Source organism: Taeniopygia guttata, chromosome 2 (genome assembly GCF_048771995.1).
Source record: "Taeniopygia guttata chromosome 2, bTaeGut7.mat, whole genome shotgun sequence".
NCBI lineage: Eukaryota > Metazoa > Chordata > Aves > Passeriformes > Estrildidae > Taeniopygia > Taeniopygia guttata.
The window spans coordinates 7,402,858-7,428,045 of NC_133026.1; the positions used below are offsets into that span (position 1 = coordinate 7,402,858).

The 25,188-nt window shown below is 42.1% G+C and overlaps 1 protein-coding gene across 2 annotated transcripts in view; it reads left to right on the forward strand.

Moving 5' to 3' along the window:
* The window catches only part of DPP6 (dipeptidyl peptidase like 6), a 545,428-nt gene that overhangs the window by 44,240 nt on the left and 476,000 nt on the right, over nucleotides 1-25,188 (forward strand). The window contains exon 1 of one of the 2 annotated variants that reach the window (XM_030264258.4): nucleotides 16,577-16,771. The exons of the other annotated variant lie outside the window; for it this stretch is intronic. Coding sequence (XP_030120118.3) covers nucleotides 16,721-16,771 — 51 coding nt within the window. The 5' untranslated portion in view covers nucleotides 16,577-16,720. Of the gene's footprint in view, nucleotides 1-16,576; nucleotides 16,772-25,188 lie in introns of those variants that run through there. 2 annotated transcript variants of the gene reach the window in all.

Below are 25,188 nucleotides of genomic sequence, written 5' to 3' on the forward strand. Positions count from 1 at the left end.
ACATAGCCCACAAGCCCAGGTTTAAAGCAGATGTTGCTCTTTTAGACAGCAGCTAACACAAAACAAATCTGCTTGAAGCAGGTATTCTGATATGTATTATTAAGAGCAGAGAGGTGAATTCTTCATTTATCTGTTATGTATGTGGGCAAACTCCAGAAAATAGGTGTGTAAGTACTGATTAATCAAATATTGGAATTAATGGGGTAAAGCTGCATGTTAATGGAAAATATTCAAAGTGTATGTTGTTCCTTATCAGTTTGTTGATTTTGTAATAAACATTGACTTGTCTGAGGAGCCACTGAATTATAGGTATGATTGAAGCAGCTTCATCTTATAAATTCTGGTGCTGTAAGTTGCTACATATCCTTGTAGGTTATCAAATGAAAGATAAACCTGTCTGAACATCAGCCATGCACTGTCTTAGGAGCACTTTGAGAATATATAGGCTAAGTTTGCCCTCTACTGGATTGTAAAATTACATCACTGTTTTTATTACTGGCCAGATAAGTTATGTGCTAGTTATTCCCAAGGATATTTCCTATTACATGATATAACACATATACACTTCATCCTCAAGACTTGTGTCATCTTTCCAATCAGTAATCTTTGTTGTGTGCACTGCTCCCTGAATTATTTTGTTTAAATTATTCTTTTTACAAATGTCTCTACCTAGGGCTACTTTCAAACAGGGTTGTTTTGGTGCTTTTTTCTTTGGATGAAAAGGTTTCTGCAGCGGGGGTAATTCTGAACATCAGGAATAAACCAAAAACTGATTGACAGGAGCCAGCTGCACAAACAGATCTGTTCTTTTCCCTCTGACAGCTTGTTTCTAGCAAGGCCTGGGGTCTCCAGCAAGCTGCATTCACAGCCAGGAAACAGCCCCTGAGGGGCTGCAGTTCCTGCTCCTCCTCTGCACCTCAGGCTCCTTGCCACACATTTACTGAGCATTTCAGTGTGGATGCAGCTACTTGCAGTCAAGGCATGAAGCAATGCTGCATCTTAATTCTAAGTATGTACTGGGATTTCAAGGCTCATTTGGTGTGTGCTTGAAATAATAGTTACAAACATACACATCTGTGACAGAGTGCATTTGGCATCAGCTCTACAAGAGTGATCCCAGAGTTAGGAGGTCATGCCCATGAAAGCTAAATCTGCTGTGATGAATCATAAAGTATATGAGGCCAGGTGCTCATCTAATGTAAATCAGGGTAAGTTCTCTGTCCTGAACAGAATTGTGTTGACTTGTGCTGGCTGAAGCACAAATCATTGTAATTTATTTTGTTTTAATGTAATTTCTCATTTGTTGTTTTTCTGTGTTAGGTGAGATGGTAAAGAAGGTTTCTTGGCCTCACCAAACCACTTCCAATTTCTGTCCTTGCTCATAATTTTTTGGTAATTCTGTCAGGCTCTGTTTATAACCAGAAATGCTGTGTCAAAAATATGTCGGTTCCAAAAAGTAAATCAGTGTCTGACTGGACACTGCTCAGCTGTTCTTTGTTCTGTCTCTGTGCTCAGATTTTATCTGTACTGAAAAAAGACCAGACAGCAGCACAGTGGGGCATTATTGTCTGTCCCTCTGGCAGTGCCAAAAGCATGTTAGGATCAGCTGGTGGCATTTGTAAGGCTCCTGTTACAGGTCTCCTTTAGTCTTCCCTGGATGCCCCGGCAGCAGTGGGAACCAGAAAGCTGCTGAGAGCTGTTGTGCTGACAAGGTTCAGGTTTTTTTTTGCTATGTAGTTGTATATCTGCACCCTGGTGTGCTAGAAGGTTGTGGTGAAAACCCTGAAACTCAAAAAGCTCTTTCCAATAGCACTATAGTTTTCCAGAGCCAGCAGGTTGCTGTTTTCATGCTGGTTTTATATACAGATAACCTGAAAGAGGAATGGAGATTGAATATTATCTGAGCTGCTCCACAGTCAAAACTAAATTTGGAGGCAAGGAGGAAACCAGCATATCTTAGAGCAGCAGGTAATAGAAGGGGAGATATTTCTGTCTGGCTGATTTATTTATCTATTTATTTCACCATCAGTTTTGGAGTTAAAGTCCCTGGAAAAAAATGGGGTAGGCAACAAATGATCAGTGGTGAAAAGTGTATGATGAATTACTGTGCCCATGGCTCTACAGTTCATTTCAGGGGCAGCGCCTCCAAAAGAGCCAGAGGAAAGTCAGATGCTTGAGATTGGGAAGAAATTATTAAAAAAGAAAAGGATATTTGAATGGTGTGTAGGCAGAAAAGGAGGACTACTGTACCAGTGGAGAGTTCTGACCATGGAAGTTGCTCTTGAAGTCTAGGGAAGTCTACCTCATCAGCTTTTGATTTCAGAATTTCCTTAGGAAAAGTCAAATCCTGGCATTTGTTCCAGTAATTGATGTCTTGTAGGGTCCCAGGCACTCTCTCAATCTCTGTGGGAACTTTGTGCTGGGGTCTCTTAGGCTGGGCACAATCTGGTTGCACTGGGAAATGTGTTTGAAGGCAGAAACTGGTGCAAACTCCTTGAGTCAGGAGCTACAACTGCACAGAGAACAGCTCTGCTCTCTAAGGAGCTCCTGTGACTGTGGGGTTGAGGGGTTTTTAATCATCCCCAACCAACCCCTATGTGCTGAAGTAAAACTGCATGGAGGTCCCATCCTGAATCTTAGGTATCCTGAAATCTGAGATTTTGGGGTTTTTTGGGTGGCACAGAACTCCTCCACAGAGAAGATGCTACAGCTGTGCTTTGAAAGGGTGAACAAGGCTGGGTGTGGGAGGCAGCTCACTGGACCCTGCCCAGTGCCTGGAGGAGCTGGGTGGGATTGCTGGGTGCAAGCAGACCTGCAAAGTCTGTTATTTGATTGATGTAATTCTTTTCCCATTTTGTTAGTGAATATTCAATAAAAAGGGTTTGCAGGTTAAGACCCGAACAGTTGCTGGCAAATCTCTTTCCCTGACTGTAACAACTTTTGGCTTCTAAGTGATATTCTTAGGACAAATCCTGAACATCACAACCTGTTTCCCAATGATAAGCCTGGAATAGAGCTAGAAGTGTCCTAATTTTTCCATTGGGTAGGTGTCCCTGAGCCCAGCCCAGCCTCCTGCTGTCCTGGCACTGGCTGGACAGGCACTGCCCTCCCTGGGTGCACCCCCAAACCTTCCTCGATGGTCTTGTCTCGGGAGCTGCTGGAGCTTGAACAGACCTGCATCTGACACCCCATTTCAGCTGGATGGAGCTCTTATCAGCACAGATCTTATCAGGTCTGTGGGGTGGTGCCCTGTATCTCCCAGCTCCTTGTCCCTTGAGGAGCAGCCCTGCTTTTGCTGCTCCCTGGCACTCAGCCCTGTGGAAGACAGTGAGTCCTTTATAGACATTTCAAGAACTAGCCCATGTATTGCCTGAGGTCACAGAAGAATATCAGCAGACATGACAAATCCTCATTGAACCATCTTTCTTTTGTGCTGCATCAGTCCTCTTTAATTAATACGATTTACAAACTTACGTCCATCACTTAATTGCTTCTGTATTCATAAAAATGTCACAGCATTTTAGTTCCTTTTCCATTTACGGGCTGGAGCTGTGCAAACTGTGGGGCAGCACGCAGATTTCCACTTCATTGTAGCACAAATGGTAAACAATTGCACAAATGGCTTTGTTAGCTCAGGCCTGAGAATTGAGCTCTAGACCACTGTAAAGCACAAGCTATTTAAAAAAAATACATGGAATATATCATGGAGAATGAGAGAAAATATGGAGATAAGCCATGGAAAACAGTTTGGGAAAATGAAGGCAAATGTGAAGGGTTGGTTGATAGGCTGATTGTCTTCAAAGACAAGCAGCTTAAAAGGGTTTGGAAGTAGATGGGGAGAGAATGAAGAGAAAGGGGCCTGGAGCATGAGCACATTGCACAAAAACAGACAGGAGGTTGGGCAGCATCTCTCACAGAGGAGTGAGGCCAAGCCATTTTTCTGTAATGCACACGAAAGAAGAAGAAACACCCACCTCCATTTTACTTGTGCAGGAGCCAGCGTGAATTCCATTCTCTAAGTATTACAGAGGTATTGTGTTAACTCAACTGGTACTCTGCCATTTTTAATTTTAAAAACAATAGCTATGGCACTAATCTGTGGGAGTTATAAGGAAAAGAAAATAATTTCTCTTACGTTCCTTCATCTCAGCTCACATCTAATTTATTCACTTCATAGACGCATAAATTCACACAGAAGTCAGACTCAGCTGAAACCAGAATAGATGGAGTATTTATTGCACAGGCAAGAGCAGCCTGAGGAACATCACAAAAAAAGAGAGCACCAAAACACATATACCTAGCTCCTGTCTCATAAGCACCTTCATTTCAAATTCTCTTACAAAGGGGTAAATAGTACCAGAGCAACTGCTTTAGCAGACTGCATGTTGCAACTGGTTAAGAAGTTGTATCTCTTGTACCAAAAACTGCCTACTTTTTATTTAATTTTTAAAAAGGCAATTATTTCAAGAGAATGTAAAGGCATAAAACTGTAATGGCCAATCTCCTGCAGCATTTGGAGCTACATCAAATTGCTACACTCTGACCTTGGCCCAGATTTGTAAGACCTGCTTTGAGTTATTTTCTTTGTATCCTATAAAAACACAGAACACTTGAATTTCAAGAAGGTAGCAAGCATTTGTGAGGAACTGAATGGGAGACAAAAGAGAGTGAGTGACTGCCTGGGGTTAGGATCTCAATCCACTTCTACCTACAGCAGCAGACACAGGAATATAAATTTTATCTCTCAGTAAAGTTTTGAGAAAATAATGTCATTTTTCTCCATAAAAACTGCTTCCAAGTTCTCCTCCTCAACTTCTAAGGGAGTCTGCACGTGTGTTATAGCTCTTGGCCCTAGAGGTCTTGGGGATCCACCTCTTTCCTTATGGAAAGGGCTGAGGAGAGGACACCTTGCCCCAAAGCTGTGGAATGGGTGCTGGATGTTGGTTTGCAGGCAACCCAAACACACAAATGAGCTGTGGCTACCCAAAATCAGGGCACTTGTTTGGGTACCCAGGTCTGTGTGAACCCAGGACAGCTGTGCAGGTCACAAACCTCAATGCCAATGGAGCTGAAAAGGTTCCAAAATGAGGCGTGGGCTGAGCTGAAATTCTTATGATTTCATCTGTAGACCCAAATGTCTGAATTACACTCACATCTTGCTTTCGTGCTGCAAGTCCTCCACTGGCTTTAATTCCTTTTGCTCCACATATTTCCATTTCAGAGCCACTGTGGCAGTGTTATTCTGACTCTTCCCATTTTGCCCTGTGTTTGATCTCTGTGTCCTTTTACAGCATGGATTGGTCAAAACGTGTTGTTTACATTTTGAATTTGCCACTATTGCATCCTTGGAATCAGTGATTCCTCTTGCTTGGTTTTTTTGGGTGGTTTTGTTTGTTTGTTTGTTTGTTTTGTTTTGTTTTGTTTTAACTATATACATGACAATTGAGATGGGTTCAACTTGTAAAATGTCTTGCATATAGATGTTACAGAAATCGATAACTTTTCTTATAAATATGCAAGATTTGGTTACAAAAAGTATTTTTAAAATATATATTAGCTTAGCTTGTGAGAAATGGTAGACGGATTTTTTAATTTTCAGCAGTCTGTAAAACTTCACTTGGTGCACCAGTTGTTGGAGCTTACAGGACTCAGCTTCAATGGAAATGAGAGACTTAGTAAATTCCTAATCATCTATTTTAAAACTAAACAGTTTTTAGACAAAACTTCCAGGTTTTGATAAATAAAAGTTTTTATGGCCAGAATTCCCACAGAAACTTCCACATATTCTCCTTGCTTGTGTAGGGAGAAGGTTTTGCTGTCTTGTAACCAGGCTTTGATGTTTTATCCCCTTGTTGTTTCTGGTTAACATTCCTTGTGCAAGGCACATTGTCAGTATCCATGATGTGCATAAGACACCTGGTAAAAAAATCCAGTAGCTGAAAGCCAAGATCAGTTAACCAAGGATCTATCCTGTAGAAAGGGTTAATGTATTATGAGCTCCCATGATGTAAAACAGCCGCATTTCAAAACAAGATCACTCATGAAGAATAGTTTTTCCTTTAAAAAAGTCAGCATAAAAATATATTCTTATCTGTAAGAGAAGATTGTAATCCTCAAAACGTTTCCTCTTGTTACTGAATTCATAGCTTCATTTGTATTGGTGTTAAATAAATTGGTTTTGTTTTTCAGCCACAACAAGGCAAGATGAATTTTGTAGAAAAGGGCAGTCTAATGGAGATGTGGTGTGTAATTTAGATGATGAATTATCAGAACACCACAGTAGCCTGTGTTGTGGTCATTTTATTGTTCAGTGCAGTAATAGAGTTAAGTTATATTTACATTTTCTAATTATATTTTGTTATGCAAAAGATTATACGTACGTAACCTCTTGCCAAACCAGTCACTGAACTCTATTCCTCTCTCAGAAAAAAAAAAAGAAAGAGAACAACTGAGACTGAAATAGAAAACAAAATAGATAATGAAAGCCCACTGAAAGCACAGAGAGGCTCCACACTGAATTCCAGACAAGCATCCTGCATTTCATCATGGCCATGGCTTTCTCCTGTCCGCCGAGCCTGCAGCTCAAAGTCTCCTCCTGCCAGCAGCCTTGGCCAGGATCCCTCACTCACTGCTGCTCTGAGAAACATCTTTAAAATTCTTGGTTTTGGGATCACGTGGCGAATGTGTTTGCTGGAGCTGGTGGCACCCAAAAAACTGAAATTTTTCTCTCCTGGAAAGGTGGCTCCCCGTCAGAGGAGCTATGATGGCAACCCAGTGGTCAGCACACAGCAGATGCCATCTTCTCCCCAGCCTCCAGGCACAAAGAGGTTTTGTTCAGAGAGATAGCTCAAATTTTCAAATCATTCAAATTTTCCACATCATTAAAATTTTCCATGCATTTTCCACTCAGGAGCCAGGTGAGTTGCCTGGACAGTAACTGAGAGAAAGAGGGAGGGACCCCAAAGTTTTGAGCCAGGTTTTTTTTTCTCATATTTTTCTGTAGTGTATCCTGGTAAGCTTCTCTCTGCCTCCCTTTACTGAACAAAAAACGATGTTTTTATTCATCTGCTTGGACACACTGGGTCTGCCTAAGTTAACTGAGAGTCTCCAGAGGTTCTTCTCACCTCCACATCATGAGCCTCAATAGCTGAATTTCCTGAAACCCCATTTATACGTCTTCATAAGTGAAGGATGGTATAATCCTGATTTTTTTCTATGAGGCTTCTAAATATATTTGATTGTTTCTTTCCTTGCATTGTTGCAATGAACACCATTTTCCTTACTTAGTTGTTTCCTCGCCTTTAAATGACTGTATCTAAATTAGACAAACTAGGGTACATTAGAAAGATATTGAGAGGATATGTTAATTTGTGATTCCCTGTAAAAGAGAACTTCCCCAAAATACAGTCCAAGGCAGGTTTAAACTCTGGTTCTTCTACCACAAGGCTGGCAACCTGAACCTAGAAGAATAACAACAACAACTTTTCCAAAGTTCCTTTTGATTCCATTAATTGGCAGCACTGTCTTTAACTGAAGGCAAAATTATGATGTAAATTATCATTTGCATTCTAAATTCCTTGATTTGGAGCTGAAAACTCACAAAAGTAATTAGATACTTGATAATATTTCTAAATATTTTAGACATTCAGAGATAACTTTTTGTCTCTACCTATCTATGTAGCACTGGAAAAACAACAATTCTATGGTAATTTTTTATATTATTGGATAGATGTCAGGGCTCTGTTTGCTCCAATATTTTATAAATGTGATAAAGTGAAAGCCGTAATCTAGAGAGTTCATACTTTCATAAACTCAAATAATTAAAATTGAGTGATTGTCACAACAAATTAACTAAATCCTTGACTTTGGAGAACTCCAAAAGACCATCCTAGCAATTGATTCACACCAATAGACAACAAGATTACTTGTAGGCATATCAAGCTCTTCAAATGGGAGATACCTAGCCTCAAAAAATTAAGAAACTAGCTCATAAAATACTCCTAAGAGTAAACTGTGTGTTAAAATGCCTGTAAAGCACCTAATTTATTTGGTCAACTAATTTACTAACATTCCGCTGCAATTCCACTACAAAGTAGAGAAAAACACATTTGCTGCTGTTGTAAGAACATCATCCAACAGCAAGAAATGTTATCTTTGCCCTCAAGGTGGAGAAGAACTCAAAATGAATAGACAGGCCTATATCAACCTCTCATCATTAAGAAAAGGAGCAATGCAATTAAATGTAGTCTTATTTTGTTGAAATATTTTATGTCAGGCACAGGGTGTTCTGAGGTGATACAGATAATTAGCAGAGAAATTTAATCATCCATATCACAATGGAAGAAAAAAAATTGGCTCTTTAATCAAAAGAGAGACCCACCTGATCTGAAATGAGAATGTTTCAGTATGTCTTCCAGGCTAGAAGGCCTAGTTAAAAATTAATGGAAGTTGGCAAGCATTAAATTATCTACCTAAAAGATCCTATACAGCTTCACAAATTAAATAGAAACCCATTGATATTCACAAAATAAGTTATCTGCAGGACTAATGCATTGGATAGTGAAATAACATATACCAAAGGCATTCAGGAACGGGTTATCACTGGGGCTTGTGCTAAACAGAAGGTTCATTTCTGGGTCCAGGTTTTCTGCTTGGCTTAAATGGGAACTGTGCTATTTTATACCAGTAGAGTTTGACTCATGGTGGAGTTGGAGGCAAGTTTATGGCTAGACCCTGGCTGCAGCTGTGGCTTCAGTGTCAGGACTTGTGATGATTTCAATGGGATGAGCCTCTTTGGCTCTGAGTGCTTGGCATTTTCTTGGCAATATGTGAGATCCTTCTTGGTTCTGGGACTTGTGGTTTTGGTATCTTTCCAACTTGGCTGGAATCACTGTCAGGAGTGAGCACAAGTGAAGGAGATTTTGATGCTTTTTGCATTCTCAACATAATTGTGATTAAAAAATGTAGATTGTCAGAATGGTATTGAGATAGAATTAAACTTGTTTCAGAGGATAAAATCTGTTGCATAACAAACTTTCAAATGTTTACCACAAGTCTGTCTATATTTTCATTTCAGTGGTAATGAGAAAACCTTAGCACATATGTTGCTTTCAGCATACTATATTCTAGTTAGGCTTTTGTGTGGATTTATGCATTTGTTTTTAAAGCTCTGCAGTCTCCACTTGTACTGGGAGAAGCTTGGTGGCACAGGATACTCTTAATTTAGCAAACACAATGGGATCCATTTGCTAGGCACTGGAATTGGTGAAATCCAGATGGAAATCCAAAGTATATTTAAGGATGAGGATACTTGCTAGAAGAGATTAATGAGGAGTTTATCATTCTATAACAGGTCTTGTAGTTTTGAAGTATAAAAAACTTCAGCTCTGATTAACCAGAAGTGGTACTTGCCTGAAAAACAAGGTCCCATAATGCTTCTTATTAGCATTTTCCTGTTACTAATGGTAATCCTAATGATGTTGCCAGATTTTCCCAGCTTCCCCATACATTTAAATTTCATATGCCCAGACATGATGCAGAAATCATATTCTGAATGCCTTTCCTCCTACTCTGAATCCTTTAGCGACTTCAATTTCATTCATGGAAAAGTAATTATTTGAACTCAGTGTATTTTTAGCTTTTATTAATGGAGTTTAAAAGCTGGAAATGTGAAAAAACAAGAAGCCTTAATGCAGAATCTATACTTCTAGTAGAAATCCTCCAGATTTTGCCCTCCTGCAGCTGTCAGCATCACTTCATTTGGGCTGTACTACAGAGTTTATCTGCTGCTTGTCTTAGGAAGAAACCTTGTGTATGAAATACTTCTACCTAAGTGTAGGTCTCAGATTCAGATTCAGTCAAAGAGAAAACAGAAAATTTCTAACCAGGCAGAAGCCTGAGAAAGTGCTGAGAAAGAATGTAAATAAGGTTCTTTATCTCTCTTGTTGTTCATATTGTTTATAGTTAGGTTTTACTACTGTACGTCATTCACTGCACACCAATAGTGCGAGATGTTTTCACTTCAGGACCAATAGAGTTGGTCTGCACAAAGCTCTGTATAAAAGAGCAATTCATTTTGAAATAAATCAGAGTTATACTCTCAGCCTTCTGAACAAAGTCTATTCATTCCCGTCCTACCTCAACAGCGTCACCTAAGGAAGTAAAATACTCATTATTCATTATTGTTGTGGATATGAGCCTGAGACCTCCCCATCCAATCTGCCTTTGTGAGTGCACAGAAGGTTCTGCCTGGGCCAAGTGAGGTGTCAGCACAACAAAATAAAAGGCACTGCCCCACATGAGTCTTCAAGCTCTTGGGTTTATCATGGGCTACATGAAAGCAAGCTGGGCATCTCTGTAGTGACCCCATGCTCTGTTTGCAGATGAATAATTCACTCAGGGCTCATGGGGAGATGACTGAGTTCCAGGTAGCTGTCCAGAGGTGATGTGTCTCAAGCCAAAACCTTGGTGAATCTAACAAATTACTAAGTTTTCTGAGAACTAAATGTCAAAGTTCATATGTGAGTATTTAGTGTCTCACTAGTGTCAGGAGACACACGATATGTTGAGCCCTCCCATTCCCCCTGGGAAATTGGTACATGAGGAATAAACTGTCCAATTATACCCTTGGGAAAATACACTCCTGTTGGTGTAACTGGAACATGTCAGTCTTTTCTCAAAGACAGCAGTGTTCAGCTGTTCCATTGCAAACACCCTGAACATGTGAAGTTTTAAAGTCCAATTTAAACTGGAAGGGATGAGAAGCAAATGAACGTGCTATCAAAAAAAAAAAAAAAGGGTGGAGAACAAGTTGGTAGTAACCCAACAAAATCTAATAATTTAAAAAATTATCAAAATATACATAATTCTAATATAATTCTAAAATTCAGAGGTTTCTATCATATTCACTATTCCCTCAGGAAATAGAGGATTCTGTCTAAGATAGTACAATCTCCTTTTTTTCAGACTCTTCCATTTATGTTAACAAAGATGGCTTAAGCACCCTCATGGAATAAGAGCTAGCAAATATTAACTTTTCAACAGCAGCTGCTCTGTCATTATTCTAATCTCTTGAAGAACTAGTGATCCTCTGAAGTAAATTTTAAGTTTATTTAACTGTGTATTTACTTTATTTTCCCTCCAATTTCTTCTCTGGAAGACAAGCCAAGACTTCCTTAGAAGTCCAGACTAGAAGCTGTAAATACTTGGGCAGTTTTAGGATATTAGGAGTGAGGATTTTTCAGAAGAGACATAGCTTGGCTTGAGCAATGAAATTCTCAAAATTGATCCACTTAGGAAGAAAAAAAATATTCCTTGCTGTAATTCTCTGAGGGTTTTTTCAGTGTTGCATTACTAAATACTCTTATGGAATATGCTTACTATTACTAAAGCTGTTTCTGACTTATTTAGGATTGCACAGTGTAACACTCAACCATTTTATTTGGGATCCCACCAATCCTGTTCCTGTCAAATATTATAATTGAATAACAAAGCAAGTACTAGAGATGATCTTTGCCTCAGCTGTTGTCTCCTTTTCTTGGCACTCATTAGACCACATCTGTGCTTCAGTTTTGGGGCCTCACTGCACGACTGATATAAATTGGGGCAAGTTCAGCAGAAAACCCCCAAGGATGATCAGGGACAGGAACACTTAACCTTGCAGAGAGGCTGAGGGAGGTGGACTGGTTCAGCCTGGAGAAGAGATTGTTTTGGGGTGACCTGGCAGCAGCTTTCCAATTTTTGGGGAGGTTTTTGAGAAGATGGAACCGAGCTCTTCGCAGTGAGGTGTGTCAGGAGGATGAGAAGCAACAGGCACATGTTGAAACAAGAAAAGTTCAGACTGAATACAGGGGAAATCTTTATCCCTGTGAAAGCAGTCAGCCTTCAGGACAGGTTGCCTAGTGAGGCTGTGCAACCCCAATTCCTGCAGGGTCTCAAGATGTGGCAAAGCTCTGAGCAACCTGGTCTGACCTCAGAGCTGACACTAATTCAGCAGGAGCTTGGGGTGGAGACTTCCTGAGCTCCTTCCATTCTGAGTGATGTCTGATCTCGAGCATTTGGGATGGGTTCCCTCTCAGCTTTTCTGCTGGAAGTCATCAGCTTTCATAGATGTTTGACAGAAAGTGCAAATCAGCCTCCTCCCCTGCTCAGCTGAGACTGTGGGCCCAGTGAGGGGAAGGAGATGTGAGTTACATGACAAAACAATGTGCTGGGGACCTGGTCTGGTGGGATGCAGAGGATGGGGAGAACTCAGAGCAAAAGAGTAATATGGCTTAGCCCAATCTTAGAGAACACAGTCTTGAAATTGGGTTTGGACAGAAACCTGGGCATAGGCTTGTGGCATCAAGCTGAAAGGTAGAAGACAGGATCCTCACAAAAGGGTCTGACTGAGAAGAAAAATATATTTGTTGTATTTTGGAAACACAAATACTTTTATTGGAGACTGAAAAAAGTAACCTTAAATTAAGGAGAGGAAGTGAAATCCTAATGCTCTTAAAACTGCCTCTTAGTACAACAGCTGTTGTGTTTGCCTATGGTCTTACACCCTCAAAAGATTTTTCTTTCAAAATATTGAAAAATGAATGTGTGTGCTCTGCAGCCAGCTAATACTTTGTGGAATTAATTCTTTCCTTCTATTCAGAAAGACTGTTCCTAGGCTTGCTTGGAGAATCGGGAGAGCCAGCACCAAATGCATTGAATGGGTTTTATTTGATAAAATAAATTCTCCCAGTCTCTTATCAACGCGGCTTTAAATAAAGAATTGTGAATAGGATGTAAGCATTGTAGCCTGTGTTCCTTCTCAGATAAAGAAAGTCAGCCTCAGAGTACTGAAACCCACAAAGAATAGAATATCTATGAGGCTTTATTTTTTTTTGCTAGATCTCATTCTCTGAGAGATGTCAGAAAAGCACATTTTCTCAAAATGGCCCATAAAAATGTTGGTGGATGAAGATGCCATGTTGGTGTTGTCATAGTACCTGAGATACAGAGGCTATATCTAGATCAGATTTAAAATTAAAACTTTCTGATTTCCCAGGGTTTTCCTCCTGTTATACACCTTAGATACAAATGGACAGGTTGCAAATAAACCCATTTTTGTACAGGGGTTTTACTTCATAACTTGCTGTTAAGATGCAGATGAGTCTGGGCCAAACCTTCCCATATTCATATAAAAAGTAAATCTACTGGCAAAGATGCACTGAGACTAAACCAAGGAATGCAAAAGTAATGAATTTTCACATTTTCCCTCTGAGAAAAAGCCTGATATGATGAAGGAATATTTTCATGTTTTATTGAGGTTTCCTGGGCTAGATCTCTGGTCTTAAATATGGAGGCTTTTTACCTACTTAAATCATACTACTTTATTGGGTCCCAGGGTGATTGTCTGTCCTTCCACGTTATTCAAATGAAGCAAAAATATATGTTCTCTACAAAAATGTGGAAGAAATATCAGATCAACTTTCTGCATTCAACATGTCACTTCCTAATCATAAAAAACTTGATTCCTTGTTCAGTGAGAGTATTTGTTGCAGCTCCAGCAAATTTCCGTTAAGATGACATGGAGAACATCCATCAAGAAGAAAAGCTCAGAAGATGTCTGAATGGTGGATGACAGGGAGTCCAGTCAGATTAATGCATGTGAGGGAGTTTTGTGGTGGTATCACTTGTAGCTGCCCTAAAAGTCCCAAATCTGAAGGACAGTGTCATTGACTGTTTGAACAGAATCACCTGGCCACTGCCTGAGGTAGAAATCTGCAGCACAGCTTAGTCTTACACTTCTAGATCTGAGACCAAGTTTTAGCTGTTCCATCAGCCAAGCACGGTTCAGGAGTGAAAATTATCAAGCACGGTCGTGATCACCATAACTTGAATTCTCTGGGAACACGAGGGATGCAGTTTGGGAATCATAGAAAGCAACAGATAAGTCATTCATTAAAGAGACATTTTCCTCTGTAAGTAAAAGAGTCGCTCTGTCTGGGGTGCTCTGATCCCTTGGCTGGAAGAGGCCTCAGGAAGTCTCCAGCCCAACCTCCTGCTCAGAACAAGGTGACCTCTCACATCAGACCAGGATGACCAGGGTTTTATCCACTCAGCTTTGGAAACATCCATGGGTGGACTCTGGTCATAAAACTAACCAGAGTTTTCACTATGTCTTTTCTGAAAGTGTCAAATGAGTCAGACAATAAGAATTAAAACTGTAAACAAGAATTCTCTCTCGTAAGGTGTTTGGCATTTTTCCACGTCATCAGTGTCATTTTGCACAACACCTAAAAACATTTTTGTTTCCTGTTTCTGGAAGTCTCTGGATTATAGGGTCAGCCTCCAATGGCAGAAGTGGAAATGCATTAATGTATAAATTCCAGCCAAATGGACCCTGGTTGATGTTTAATAAAAGAAAAAGCCCTGGATATTGTCAGTGGTAAGCTAAGCATTTTGCCAGTAATCTCAACTTTAAACAAAGCTGTTTTAATCAAGATAATTGCTACTTTTATGCCAATAGTGCATAAATTAAATATGAAATTAAAATAAGAGATAAACACTGCAACTGCATTATGACAAATCTGAGGTGAAAATATCCAAAACCCCACTACTGCCAGAGTTCAATGTATAGTAAGTATTTCTATTGGTGTATGAAGTCATGCAGGAGGCAAATGGGACTATTAACAGTCAAGCACAGATATATTTTGCATTTGTATGTAATTAAAACACCTAAGGGTAAAAACTGAGATGGAAGAGGATCTGCTTGACAAAACACCAAAATTAAAGAACTCAAGACCAGAATTTGAGGAGCATAATGAAGAAATTCCTGCTTAAAATGCATCTTGTATAAGGTATAAGCAATTCCCAAATAAAGACAAGGGAGAGAGTAGTGAAGATCTTCCAGTGAGGGGTGGCATTTTTGTAAAACAAAAGCTCTCTCAGGGAACTCTCAAAGGTACCAGCATCACCTGCCACTGGCACTTCCCACAGGTGTCTTGGAGTCTCACTTCTCCCATTACCACCATTTCTGAGATACCTGCTCAATATCTTGGGTAAGAGTTTGTATTTAAATATCTTTCAACAGCTGGGTGGCTTGAAGAAAACTAGAGTGTGAACAACACTATGAGATTGCACAGGTTGTGTCCTATTTCTACTGAACACTCATTGCCTATGACGATGCTGCAAACTGTGAAGGAGCAGAGTTCAAAGAGCTACAGATGGGCATAAAATAAGGATGCATGGACATGTCTGCAGTTCCCTCGCTGGAAAAAAAGAAAGAAAGAGAGCTTTTGGGTTAGCCATTGGCTTGGTTAAACCTTGGATGGTAAGAGGAGTTCCTGCTTTTTCTTCTTGGTTTCCCTCCTCAGGTATTAAGCAAATCACTTCTCAGTTTCTTCTCTCTTTTTGAGTCAGCAACACGCAAAGCATCCCCGTTCCTGTGAAATCGATGGGCACCTAATTCTCCTGAAATGTAATTACTTCTGTTGCATCAGGGAGAGACAAGACAGACCATACTCCACAAGGATTATTTTTCTGTGTGCAAGCTGAGGTGTAAACCTCCGGGATGTGTGGCAAGGCTCCGTGCCTGGAAAGCTGCACCAAGGCGAGGAGGGACCACGTTCTCACAAGGGCAGCAGGGCAGCACCGTCCTCCGGCGGCTGCTCCAGCCACCTGTGGGGCAGCACAGCCGAGGGACTGCAGTGACAGCCATGGGAAACCCCTCTGGAAAGGCACAGAGGCCACGCCGCGTTCAGCTGCAGCCCGGCGCGGGCAATGCCCTTGGCTTTGCGTTTTCCCGTGTGGGAACCGAGCTCCGGCATCCCCCTGCCCGTTCCTGCGGCGTGCGGAGGGGCTCGCCTCGCATCCCAAACCCTGGCGTTGGGACAAGCGCCGGGAAGCTCCCTATCCCCCGAGAGCGCCCCGCTCGTCCTGCGGGCTGGCAGCGGAGGGTCTGCGGGGCCGGGGCTGCGGGCGGGCCGGGGCGCAGCCATGGAAACGCGCCGAGCATCCCCCGCTCCCCGCGGCAGCGCCGTGCTATTCCCCACCCTCCCTGCACCAGCCGTGGCCAGGCCGGGGCCGCGGCGGCTCAGCCGGTGAACAGTTAACCCGGAGAGGCGGCTCCTCTCCCCGCACCCTCCCTGTTGTAAAAAGCGTGTGTAAACCCCCCCCGGGAGAGCGGCGAGCCGGGCACGGCCAGCGGAGGGGGCGACCGCCCCTCCGCCTACTCCAGCTCCCCCTCTCTTTGATTTATTGCCTCCCCACCCTCCCTTTTTCTGCAACTGCTCTGCGGGGTGGGCTCGGCTCGGCGGGACCGCCCGGGCCCGGGGCGGCGGCCGGGCATGGCCGGGGCGGGGGGCGTGTGTGCGGCTCCCTCCTGCCCACCCCGCCCCGCCGGCTCCCGCAGGGCAAAACCTGGATCCGGGTGGTGACAGAGCTGGGTACCCCCGCTGCTCCCGCCTCGCCTCTCCTCTGACAGGGGTGCTTTATTTTTATTGCCTTTTTTTCCTTTTCTTTTTTTTTTTTTTCCCTCCTTTCGGTCAAAAGGAAAAATATATATTGAAAAGGGTGGGGAAGGAAAAGATAGAAAGCAGGCACCCTCCCCCTCCGCTGCTCGTAGTCCCCTCCACTCCACACCAAAAAGAGGCATCGCAAGTGCACGCCAGTTCTTCACTAAAGTGATCCAGCCGCTGGATTAAGTAACTCTCGGGGAACAGCACACGCACGCACACACACGGCAACAATGAAGGAAAAGGCAATGTTTCAAACGGCTAAAATGCAAGGAAACATGCTGGTAAGTGCCTGCTGCTGGCGCCTCCAGTGACTGTAAGTAAGTGTCGGGGCTCCCCGCTCGGCTCGCCGCCGCACGGTCGGTGCGGAGCCCCCGCTGCCGGGGCTGGGCTGCCGGGGAGGCAGCAGAGGGGGCTTTGCTGGCTGTCCTTGCCCCCTTGGTGTCTGTCCCCTCTCTGAAGGGGGTGGCGGGGGATTTGGGGCGGCTGGGGCGTCCCCCTGTGCCGGGGGAGCGGGGCTCGCTGGGGCTCGGCACGGCCAACTTCGCCAAGTTGATGACCACGATGTGTGTGCGTGAGCTGGGGGCTGTGCGGGCTGCCTCGCCTTTCCCCCGGCATTACTACTGGGAACATTTATCTTCATGCCATTAAAAAAAAAAAAAAAAAGCAAAAAAAACACCGCCGAACCTATTCAGGATGCCTTTTCAATAATCCCCCTCCTCCCTTAAGGAAAAAAATAAAAGCATCCAGCTGCTCTGCCGGAAGAAGTGCTGGTTGCCATCTTGTGCTGATGGAAATATATTGGTGTGTTTTGCCTGCTGGCTTGACCCGCTGGGGGCGGCGGGGCTGGGGGTGCCGGGGCCCCGCATGCGGCGGCTCCGCAGCCGGGAGGAGCTCGCTGCGGTGGGGCGGGGGTGCTCCGCAGGCTGGGAGAGGCTTCAGGGCTCTTCGCCTGAAAACCAACTCATTTCAAATATCCTGAAGCTCGGAAAGGGTACCTGTTGGTCTCCTGACCCCTCTCTGCTCAGGCAGAGCACTCCTGTCTGTGTTTTGCCTCCCCTGTGAGGGGAAATGCTAATATTTAATACAAAGGTAGTATCCGTTTCTCTCATGCCTTCTGTTGATGTGTTCAAGAAGCAGCCAAAGTATTCACCATCCTTTCATCAAGTTCTATAGTAAAATGCTTTGCTGGCTTTTTAGGGAAGTGCCTCCTTTTCCAACTCCAATAATACTGCTTTTTCCAGCAGTAGTGTTTAAGAGGAAGGTGCAATGCTATGTGACCTGTGAATTCAAGTAAGGGAACTGAACAGGAACTTCCACAAACATTTTTTTCCAGGAGAATTGCACAGCCTGTGTGGTTGCAGTGTGTTCCTTTTATTGTGCTTTTTAAATGCCTGGGAAATATCTAGTACTGGAACTTTTTTAACGTGGAAAAATTTAGATTATTATCTGCTTAAGCTACTTATCCTAGTGGTCATTATACCTTTTGGTTAGGATGTTCTCTATCAGTAAGAAAAAATAACCAGCTGAGGTGACATTGTTTGATTCAAGTACAGGGTGAGAGCCTAATTCACATACACAGAATGTGTAAAATCACAGAATTAATCAAAACCTCTTGCACATTTTCCTTGCTGGTCTCTGAAGGCAGGAAATGAGGAGCAGGCAGGGATTCCCCCACTGCCACTCAGCACAGGGCTGGATCTTCTGCTGGGATTTCTGGCTGGTGCTTCTGAGCGTGGCAAAATGGATCCGCATCTCCACAGCTCTGCAGGATGAGCAAAGGCTGGGTGATCGATCTGCACACAGGGCTGGGTAGCAGGGGCTGCCCACAACTCCAGCCTTCAGCCAGAGACAAGAGTTTTTGCCTCTGACTCAGACAGGAGCAGGATCTCACCCCTCAGGCTGCTAAGTCACAGCTACTTCTGTCTCTTGGGGCAGTCTCCCTGGATTTGAATGCAAGGTTTTTCTTTGGAGACCTCATTTTTGAGACACTGGGCATCAAATTTAAAGACAGGCAAACTGTTACATTTGATTTTGGTCGGAGAGACAGGTGGTTTATTTAGGTAATATCTGCCACCACAACCACACACACACATGGTTTCTGTGCTAGTCTGGTCTGTGGTTGCAGTTGGATCTGTACCTTATTTAAGCAAGAATTAAGTTTAGGTGAATATTTGAGCTCTAAGACACTTGAACAGATTTTATATTTCTTCAAGATAGTATGTAGCAGACCTCATTCTGAAAACTGAGGGATGCTTAGGATGGAAGTTCCAACAAGTTAAGCCCACTACTTTCTCCTGTTCCTTAAGCTGTCGTTTAAAAAAATAGTATTTTTGCTTTTGTATCACTTGTGTTAAAATTAAAATCAGAATCCTGAACTACTCATGTCAAATTCTATGCTATGGATGTTCCCCCCTCACATATCTGGCAGTGATTGAGGATACAGGGTTAGGGTGTGTGGAATCCCAGGAGGTGCATTACAGTGCGCCCTGCATTGAGTGCCTCAGTAGAATTCAAAGAGTCATTGAAAATTCAAAGCCCAACATGACTCTTTTTGTTTGTTTGTTTGTTTTCTGGCAGTTTTGCTGTTGCTTAGAATCTTGACAAGCTTCTAACTATGTATTGATTTCTCTTCTCTTTAAAAATCTTTGTTAAATTGAGCTATTTCATTCCTAAAATGATGTGACAGCAGGTGATAATACTGACACACTGGTCCCTAGCCACGCAGTGGACCCTTTTTAAGTGTGGTAATAGCTCATGGAGTCACTACACCTGTGATTTCTTTATTACCTAATTAGACCAGCAAAAAACGAAGCCATTCTTGTGACACTGAAATATATGTTTTTATCCCTGTGGCAGTATTTTACTAGGGCTTTGTTGGGTTTTTCTTTTTTTTTAAACAACAGCATTTACCTGGAAAGGTGCCTATTTTTATTTTACTGCTGTATTTCCCATTCATCATTTGAGCCAGGGGAATGCAACTTACAGAAATAGCTCAGGCTCTTACAATGGGATTTCTCTTAATTCTACATAAAAGCTGTAGGGAGTGATTAATATACAGTGGTTTCTCCTAGTAAGAACTGACATACCCTTGAGTTTTCCACAGTGTATTTGAAGTTAATGTACAACAGTACAGTATGGAGATAAATGTTTATCACTTTTGGAAGTAAATTCTATTCACTTGCATTTTATCCTAACTTTAGGTACAGCTATATAAATTATTTCACTGAAATATTCCAAACTTCCTTACGCGTTCACTTGTCAGGTCAAGGACAATAATGGCAGCTACATGTTTTATTCTACACTTCCGTGTGTCTCCCCAGGGCTTGATCTATCATGTACACAGGCTTTTTGTTTGAGTTATTTTTTATGGATTTGCAAAGAAATGTATGCTAAAGAGCTGTTTGGAGGAAGGACTTCTCTGTAGTGCCAGATTCTTCTCTTACACGCACTCATGAAAATCCCAATTTGTTAGAGGTACAGTTGCAGCAAAGGGTAAAAAGGAGCTAGTACCTTTGGTTGTAGACAATTAAGTGAATGGGAAAAATGGGTTTGGAGGGGTACAGAGGGGTCTTGAAGGCAAATTAATATGCTGTGTGTGAGCAGGCTGTTATTTTGGCACACTTAGTAGTCAGTGGAAGCAGTGAGCACCCTGCTCTGGGTGTGTGTTAGAAGGATGCTGCTGTGAAACTCATGTTCTGAATCTCAATCTAGCCTGCACTTGCTCAGTTGTTTGGAAATTGCCAAGAGGAGCCATGGTGGATATGCCATGTTTCTGCTTTGTGATAAAAAAATCTATGAATAGGGCAAAAGAGACAGTTTGGGTTTAATGAGAGGAGTTGAAGGAGAGTCTGGCGATTTAGATTTTCAGTTTGACCATTTAAAATCCAACTCTGATAGCCGCAGTTTTGATGTACATATAAAAACACAAATAAAATAAGCCCAGTGGCAGCTGTTATCTCCTCAGAAGGCTGCTAACACCTCTGAGGCCTCAGAGACCTCAGGGGTACAGTTGACAAGAAAACTAAGCTACTCTGTCATCCCAGGAGTGCTCCTGCTCTTCCTTGAGAAACACAACTCTGGTGCCTCTCAGGAGCAATAAAATCTTACTAAAATAAATAAGACCTTGGTGTTCCACTACAATTTCCCTTATTTGCCATAATTTACCTACAGGTGTGTTTCTTGCAGTGTTCAGTCACATGGCACTGAAACAGGGTGAAATTCTTCTCAGCCAAAAATGTAGTTTTCCTAACAAGGGCTAAAGAAGCCATGTAAAGATTAATTTTTTTTGAAACCCTCATGATGAAGTGGTGGAGTTTGTGATCCAGTGCAGCTCCCTGCTACTTTAGCCTTCCCTATGTCTTATAAGCCAGATGCAATCCATATTTTGTGTACTATTCCTTAGTTGTCTACTACCTCAGCTGAAACACAGGGAGCTCCTGAACCAAAGGCAAGGGAACTGTGGTAGCAGTTCCCAGGTGAGCTAGCATGAGTTCAGCTGAAGTTTAAAGCCAGGCAGGAATTCAATAGCTGATACTACAGCAAGAATTGCAGGGTAAAAAAAAAAATCTTTGGGACTGCAGCTGCTTAGTGAAAGGCAAGTTATGTTTTGAGGACTGTGACTTTTCTGGTATCATTTCTGGGTCAGGCATAAAGGGAAACAAGGGTTCCCCTTTGTTGTGTGCAGCAGGTGTACAATCCATAGGAGGTGCTGGAATTTCTGCATTGTGGGAAAACTGTAAAATATGCTGAAACTGTTCTAATATCAGGTTACTAGTTGGTGGAAATCAGGAGTCTTTTTACATTTAAGGTGGGATGGCAGAGAGCTCCACAAGGATCCTAATATTGTCCATGTAATGTAGTGTCCTTTAAGATACATCATTTTTTAGGGGATAGAGAAATGCAAAGCCTGGAATTATAAAGATATCCACTAAAGTTGCAGGAGCTGTGAGAAATACAAGGTGCCAGGCTGTCTCAGAATAACTTTGGGAGCTGTGGCAAGCTCTACACATTGCTGGCTCTTTATTTAGCACTGTGAGATTGAAGGAGGGCATGTGGTCTAACTCTAATTTTCACTGCCAGAAGGGTTCAAAATCTTGAATCTGATGGTGCTCCTCACACCTGCATCTTTTTCTTCAGCGTTCCTCAGCAGCTTCTCTGGTTTCTCTTATGCAAGGAAAAAAGTGCACTTTGTGTTAATTTCTCCCTTCCTCCTCTGAGTTGTCTGACTTTTCACAGGACAGTCTATCCCCTCCCTCTCTTTCTGAACCTTTTCACTGCCTTCCCAAATAGTAAGAGGAGAAGTTGAAGGGACTGTTATGATTTTAGTGAATGACAGCTGAGTAGGTGGCTGTAGAGCCCTGAGCAGCAACAGAGCCACAGAGCTGTCTGTGCAGCTGGGAAGACAGCATTTGTATTTGAGAGGTTTCATTTAGTCATTAATGAAGTCTGGATTTGCTTGTTAAGATAAATACCTATAATGTAAGTTTTGTAGATGTTGATGGCCTGAGGCTTTATTTGATGAGGAAACTTTCTGGGCTGTGGAATGAGTTTTTCAACTGCCAGCAGATACTACACAGCACATTTCAAGTGTCACTCTCATATATCTCAGAGGTCTCACTTCTGGGTAGAGCTTTGCTCTCTCAGTATTGGCCTAACTGATTATGTAAAGGGGAAGGCAACAGAGCATCATGCCCCAAGAACACCTCTGGCTTTAACAACCCTTAGTACCAACAAGGTCTTTAGTGCAGCTGACAAAGAGAAAACAAGATTCAAAGCTGGAAGTTGGAGTTAGATTCAAAACTAGAAGATAAAGTGCCTGATTTTTACAGTGAAGGTGATGAACTGCTGGAACAGTCTCCATAGGAGTGTGGTAATTCTTCATTAGAACAAGATGGGCATCGGATTCCTCTGACTAAATACTGGCTTCTTCAGTATAGACATTTATATCTAAGTTAGTCAGCCTGGGCTCTCTCTACAAATTAGTCAGTGGAGTCTGGGCCGTGATTCATCCCATCTTCATGTAGATGTGTAAAATGGGCCAGAGTACCTGCACTCTTAAATGCCAGCTTCTCTCCATTGACTCCAGGAGTTATGGGGTACAAGCTGAACCATAAACATCTACCCTGCACATATCTAAGTGATGAGTCTGTCTGTTGCTTAAACATAGTCATAGATATTCCAGAACATCCTCAGTGAAACTAAGAACCCTTTCCATCCTCCTCTGTTACATCAGACAAAAACTACTCTGCACGTCTGCCCAGGGTTTGTCAACTACATCTGCAGTAGCATGTGGAGATAGATGAGCTCCCTGTTTGGAGCTTTGCTGTTCTGCAAGCTTGTGCAGAAGCAGATCCAGTCTCCCAGCAGCACAGCCCAGCTGTAGCAGGAGAGGAGCTCCATCTCAGCAAGATGCCATCCTGTAGCAGAAATCTCTTGGTCTGTAGTTTGTATAAACTGAGCTGTCCTAGAATATTATCGTGCACCCTTGGCTTTAAAATTATATAATCCAAATGGTTTAATGTCATCACAAGTGCAATATGAGGATTTATTCCTCTAGGTCTGTGTTTGCATGTGTGCTGTCTGTACAGTATTGTACTACACAGTGACTCACGTGAGATTAACAAGCAAAGCCCATTTATTAAATTGTTTTATGTACTCTAAATCTCATGTAATCCACTAATGCATTATGCTGTCACTTAGTAAGCTTGGCATTCCTTCCCAATGGAGCATTGCATTTAGCAAGTTCTCATTCAGTTCTTTTGAATAGGCTGCTGTTGAGAATGCAATTTTAAAAATAAATTTAAACTATAAGAGCCTGAATGCTTACAATACACAGAGAACTGGGACCCAGCTGTAGCATGCATTCACCTGTAGATTGCATAGATTTTCCATCCTCTTTAGGACACTATTAACAGAGCTTGCATTGTAGCGTGCAAAGTTTGCTTTTGCAGTGTCTTCTTGCCCTTAGAGCAGATTATCAAGATTATGTCTAAATTCTGCTTTTGCAAAAACTGGCTTTGTGCATCTGTGGAGATATTGGTGAGGTCTTGGAAATTTCTGGAGTACCTGTGTTGTAATTTTTACGCTGTGCTCTGGGGAGAAGTGTGTGCCTTGCTGGTGACTTCTAAGCACAGTATTTTCCCTGTGGGTTCAGTATGCCCAGCAATATCCTCTTCATCACTAAAGAAGGGAACAGAGGCAGTGGAATTGCCTGTCATATCTTGATTAGGGGGAGAATCATTATCTGTGTAACTGGATCTGAGTCCAACCCTCAGCTGTAAATAGGTGGTTCCCAAGTTGCACACTTGCAAGGAACTGTAGAAGAGTTGCAAAGTCTGTGCATCTCTAGCAGCTGGTTCAGGATTTTGTTTGTGGAAAGGCCTTTTTCATAGTGTGTCTCTGTTTCTGTGAATTATTCTCACCATCTCATCCCTAATTACTATAGAATGATGATTTAAGGGGTTATCCTGAGATGCACACAGATGTCCAATCAAACCAAGTATGAGAAAACAAACAATTCCAGACTGGGATGAGCTGCAGTGGTGAACATTGCAAGCCCAGGTCAAGCACTGGATGGCAAACAGACTGGTCAATGCTATGGAAAATCCCTCTCAAGTTACAGGGAATATTGTCCAGGAGATTTTGTCAACTCAGGCATGTGTAGACAGACTTGGCATGAATTCCAGTCACATATTGCATAGCCTCATTCTGTAATCATTATTCAGCACTTACTCAAGCAAAACTTTTGCCAAACTTCATGGGTTTACTACTCCTGCTGAAACGAGTAAGACTTTTGTCTGAGGCTCAGGTGCTTTCAGATTAGAGTCTCAACACATAAACCCCACCATGTTCTGTGTCACCAGGGATTTTCAGTCATTTTTAAAAGGTAACAACAGTGAAATATACTGCAGTTTACAAAAAAAAAAAAAAAAAAAAAAAGGGTGAACTGCATGGTAAGAAAGCAAGCAGAAGAAAAGTGGAGGGAGGTGGTTAAGACAGGCACTCTGTAATATTTTTACTTCTTCACATTTTATAGGTTGTCCCCCATGGAGAGCCCCTTGAGCTGCTCCATCAGCTGTTCCCCAGAGCATGCTGCGTGCCTGCACTTCTGCTTATTTTTGTTTTCAGTGATGATGTTAAACTAGAAAACATGCTGAAAATGAAACATTGGTATTTGTTTATCATTTGGGACTGACGTTATTAAAAACGTGAAGAAAAAATTGAAATTATAGCTTGGCATATTTTCTGTAAATACTGAGTAGTCTTTCTGCAGCCTATGATAAAACCAAAGTAACGTAGAAATAAGCTTGTATTGCTTTTTTCTAGTGTCTAATTATAAGGATGTAAAAAATATGCTCATAATAATGCCTTCTCATTCTGCTGTGAGGGGGCTGAAAGTACCACTTAGGAAGATCTAGTCTGCAAAGCAAGTGATTGTAATGCAGGAGTATTCATGAGCTCTGAGGTTATTGACTCTGTTAAAAACAGGATCTGTGGTCTTCAGGAAGGATGTATAAAATGCTGTGGGTATCAGAAATTAATTGTAGTTCATATCAGTATGACTGAGCCTTTCCTCATCTCACTATTTAGAGTTTTTTTCTCAGGAAAGAGAAGTTCGTGTTATATTCTCTGTTGATTTTGAGTTATGCTCTGTGCATTTTATTTCATTTACATTAACCACATACATCTACATTTGCAA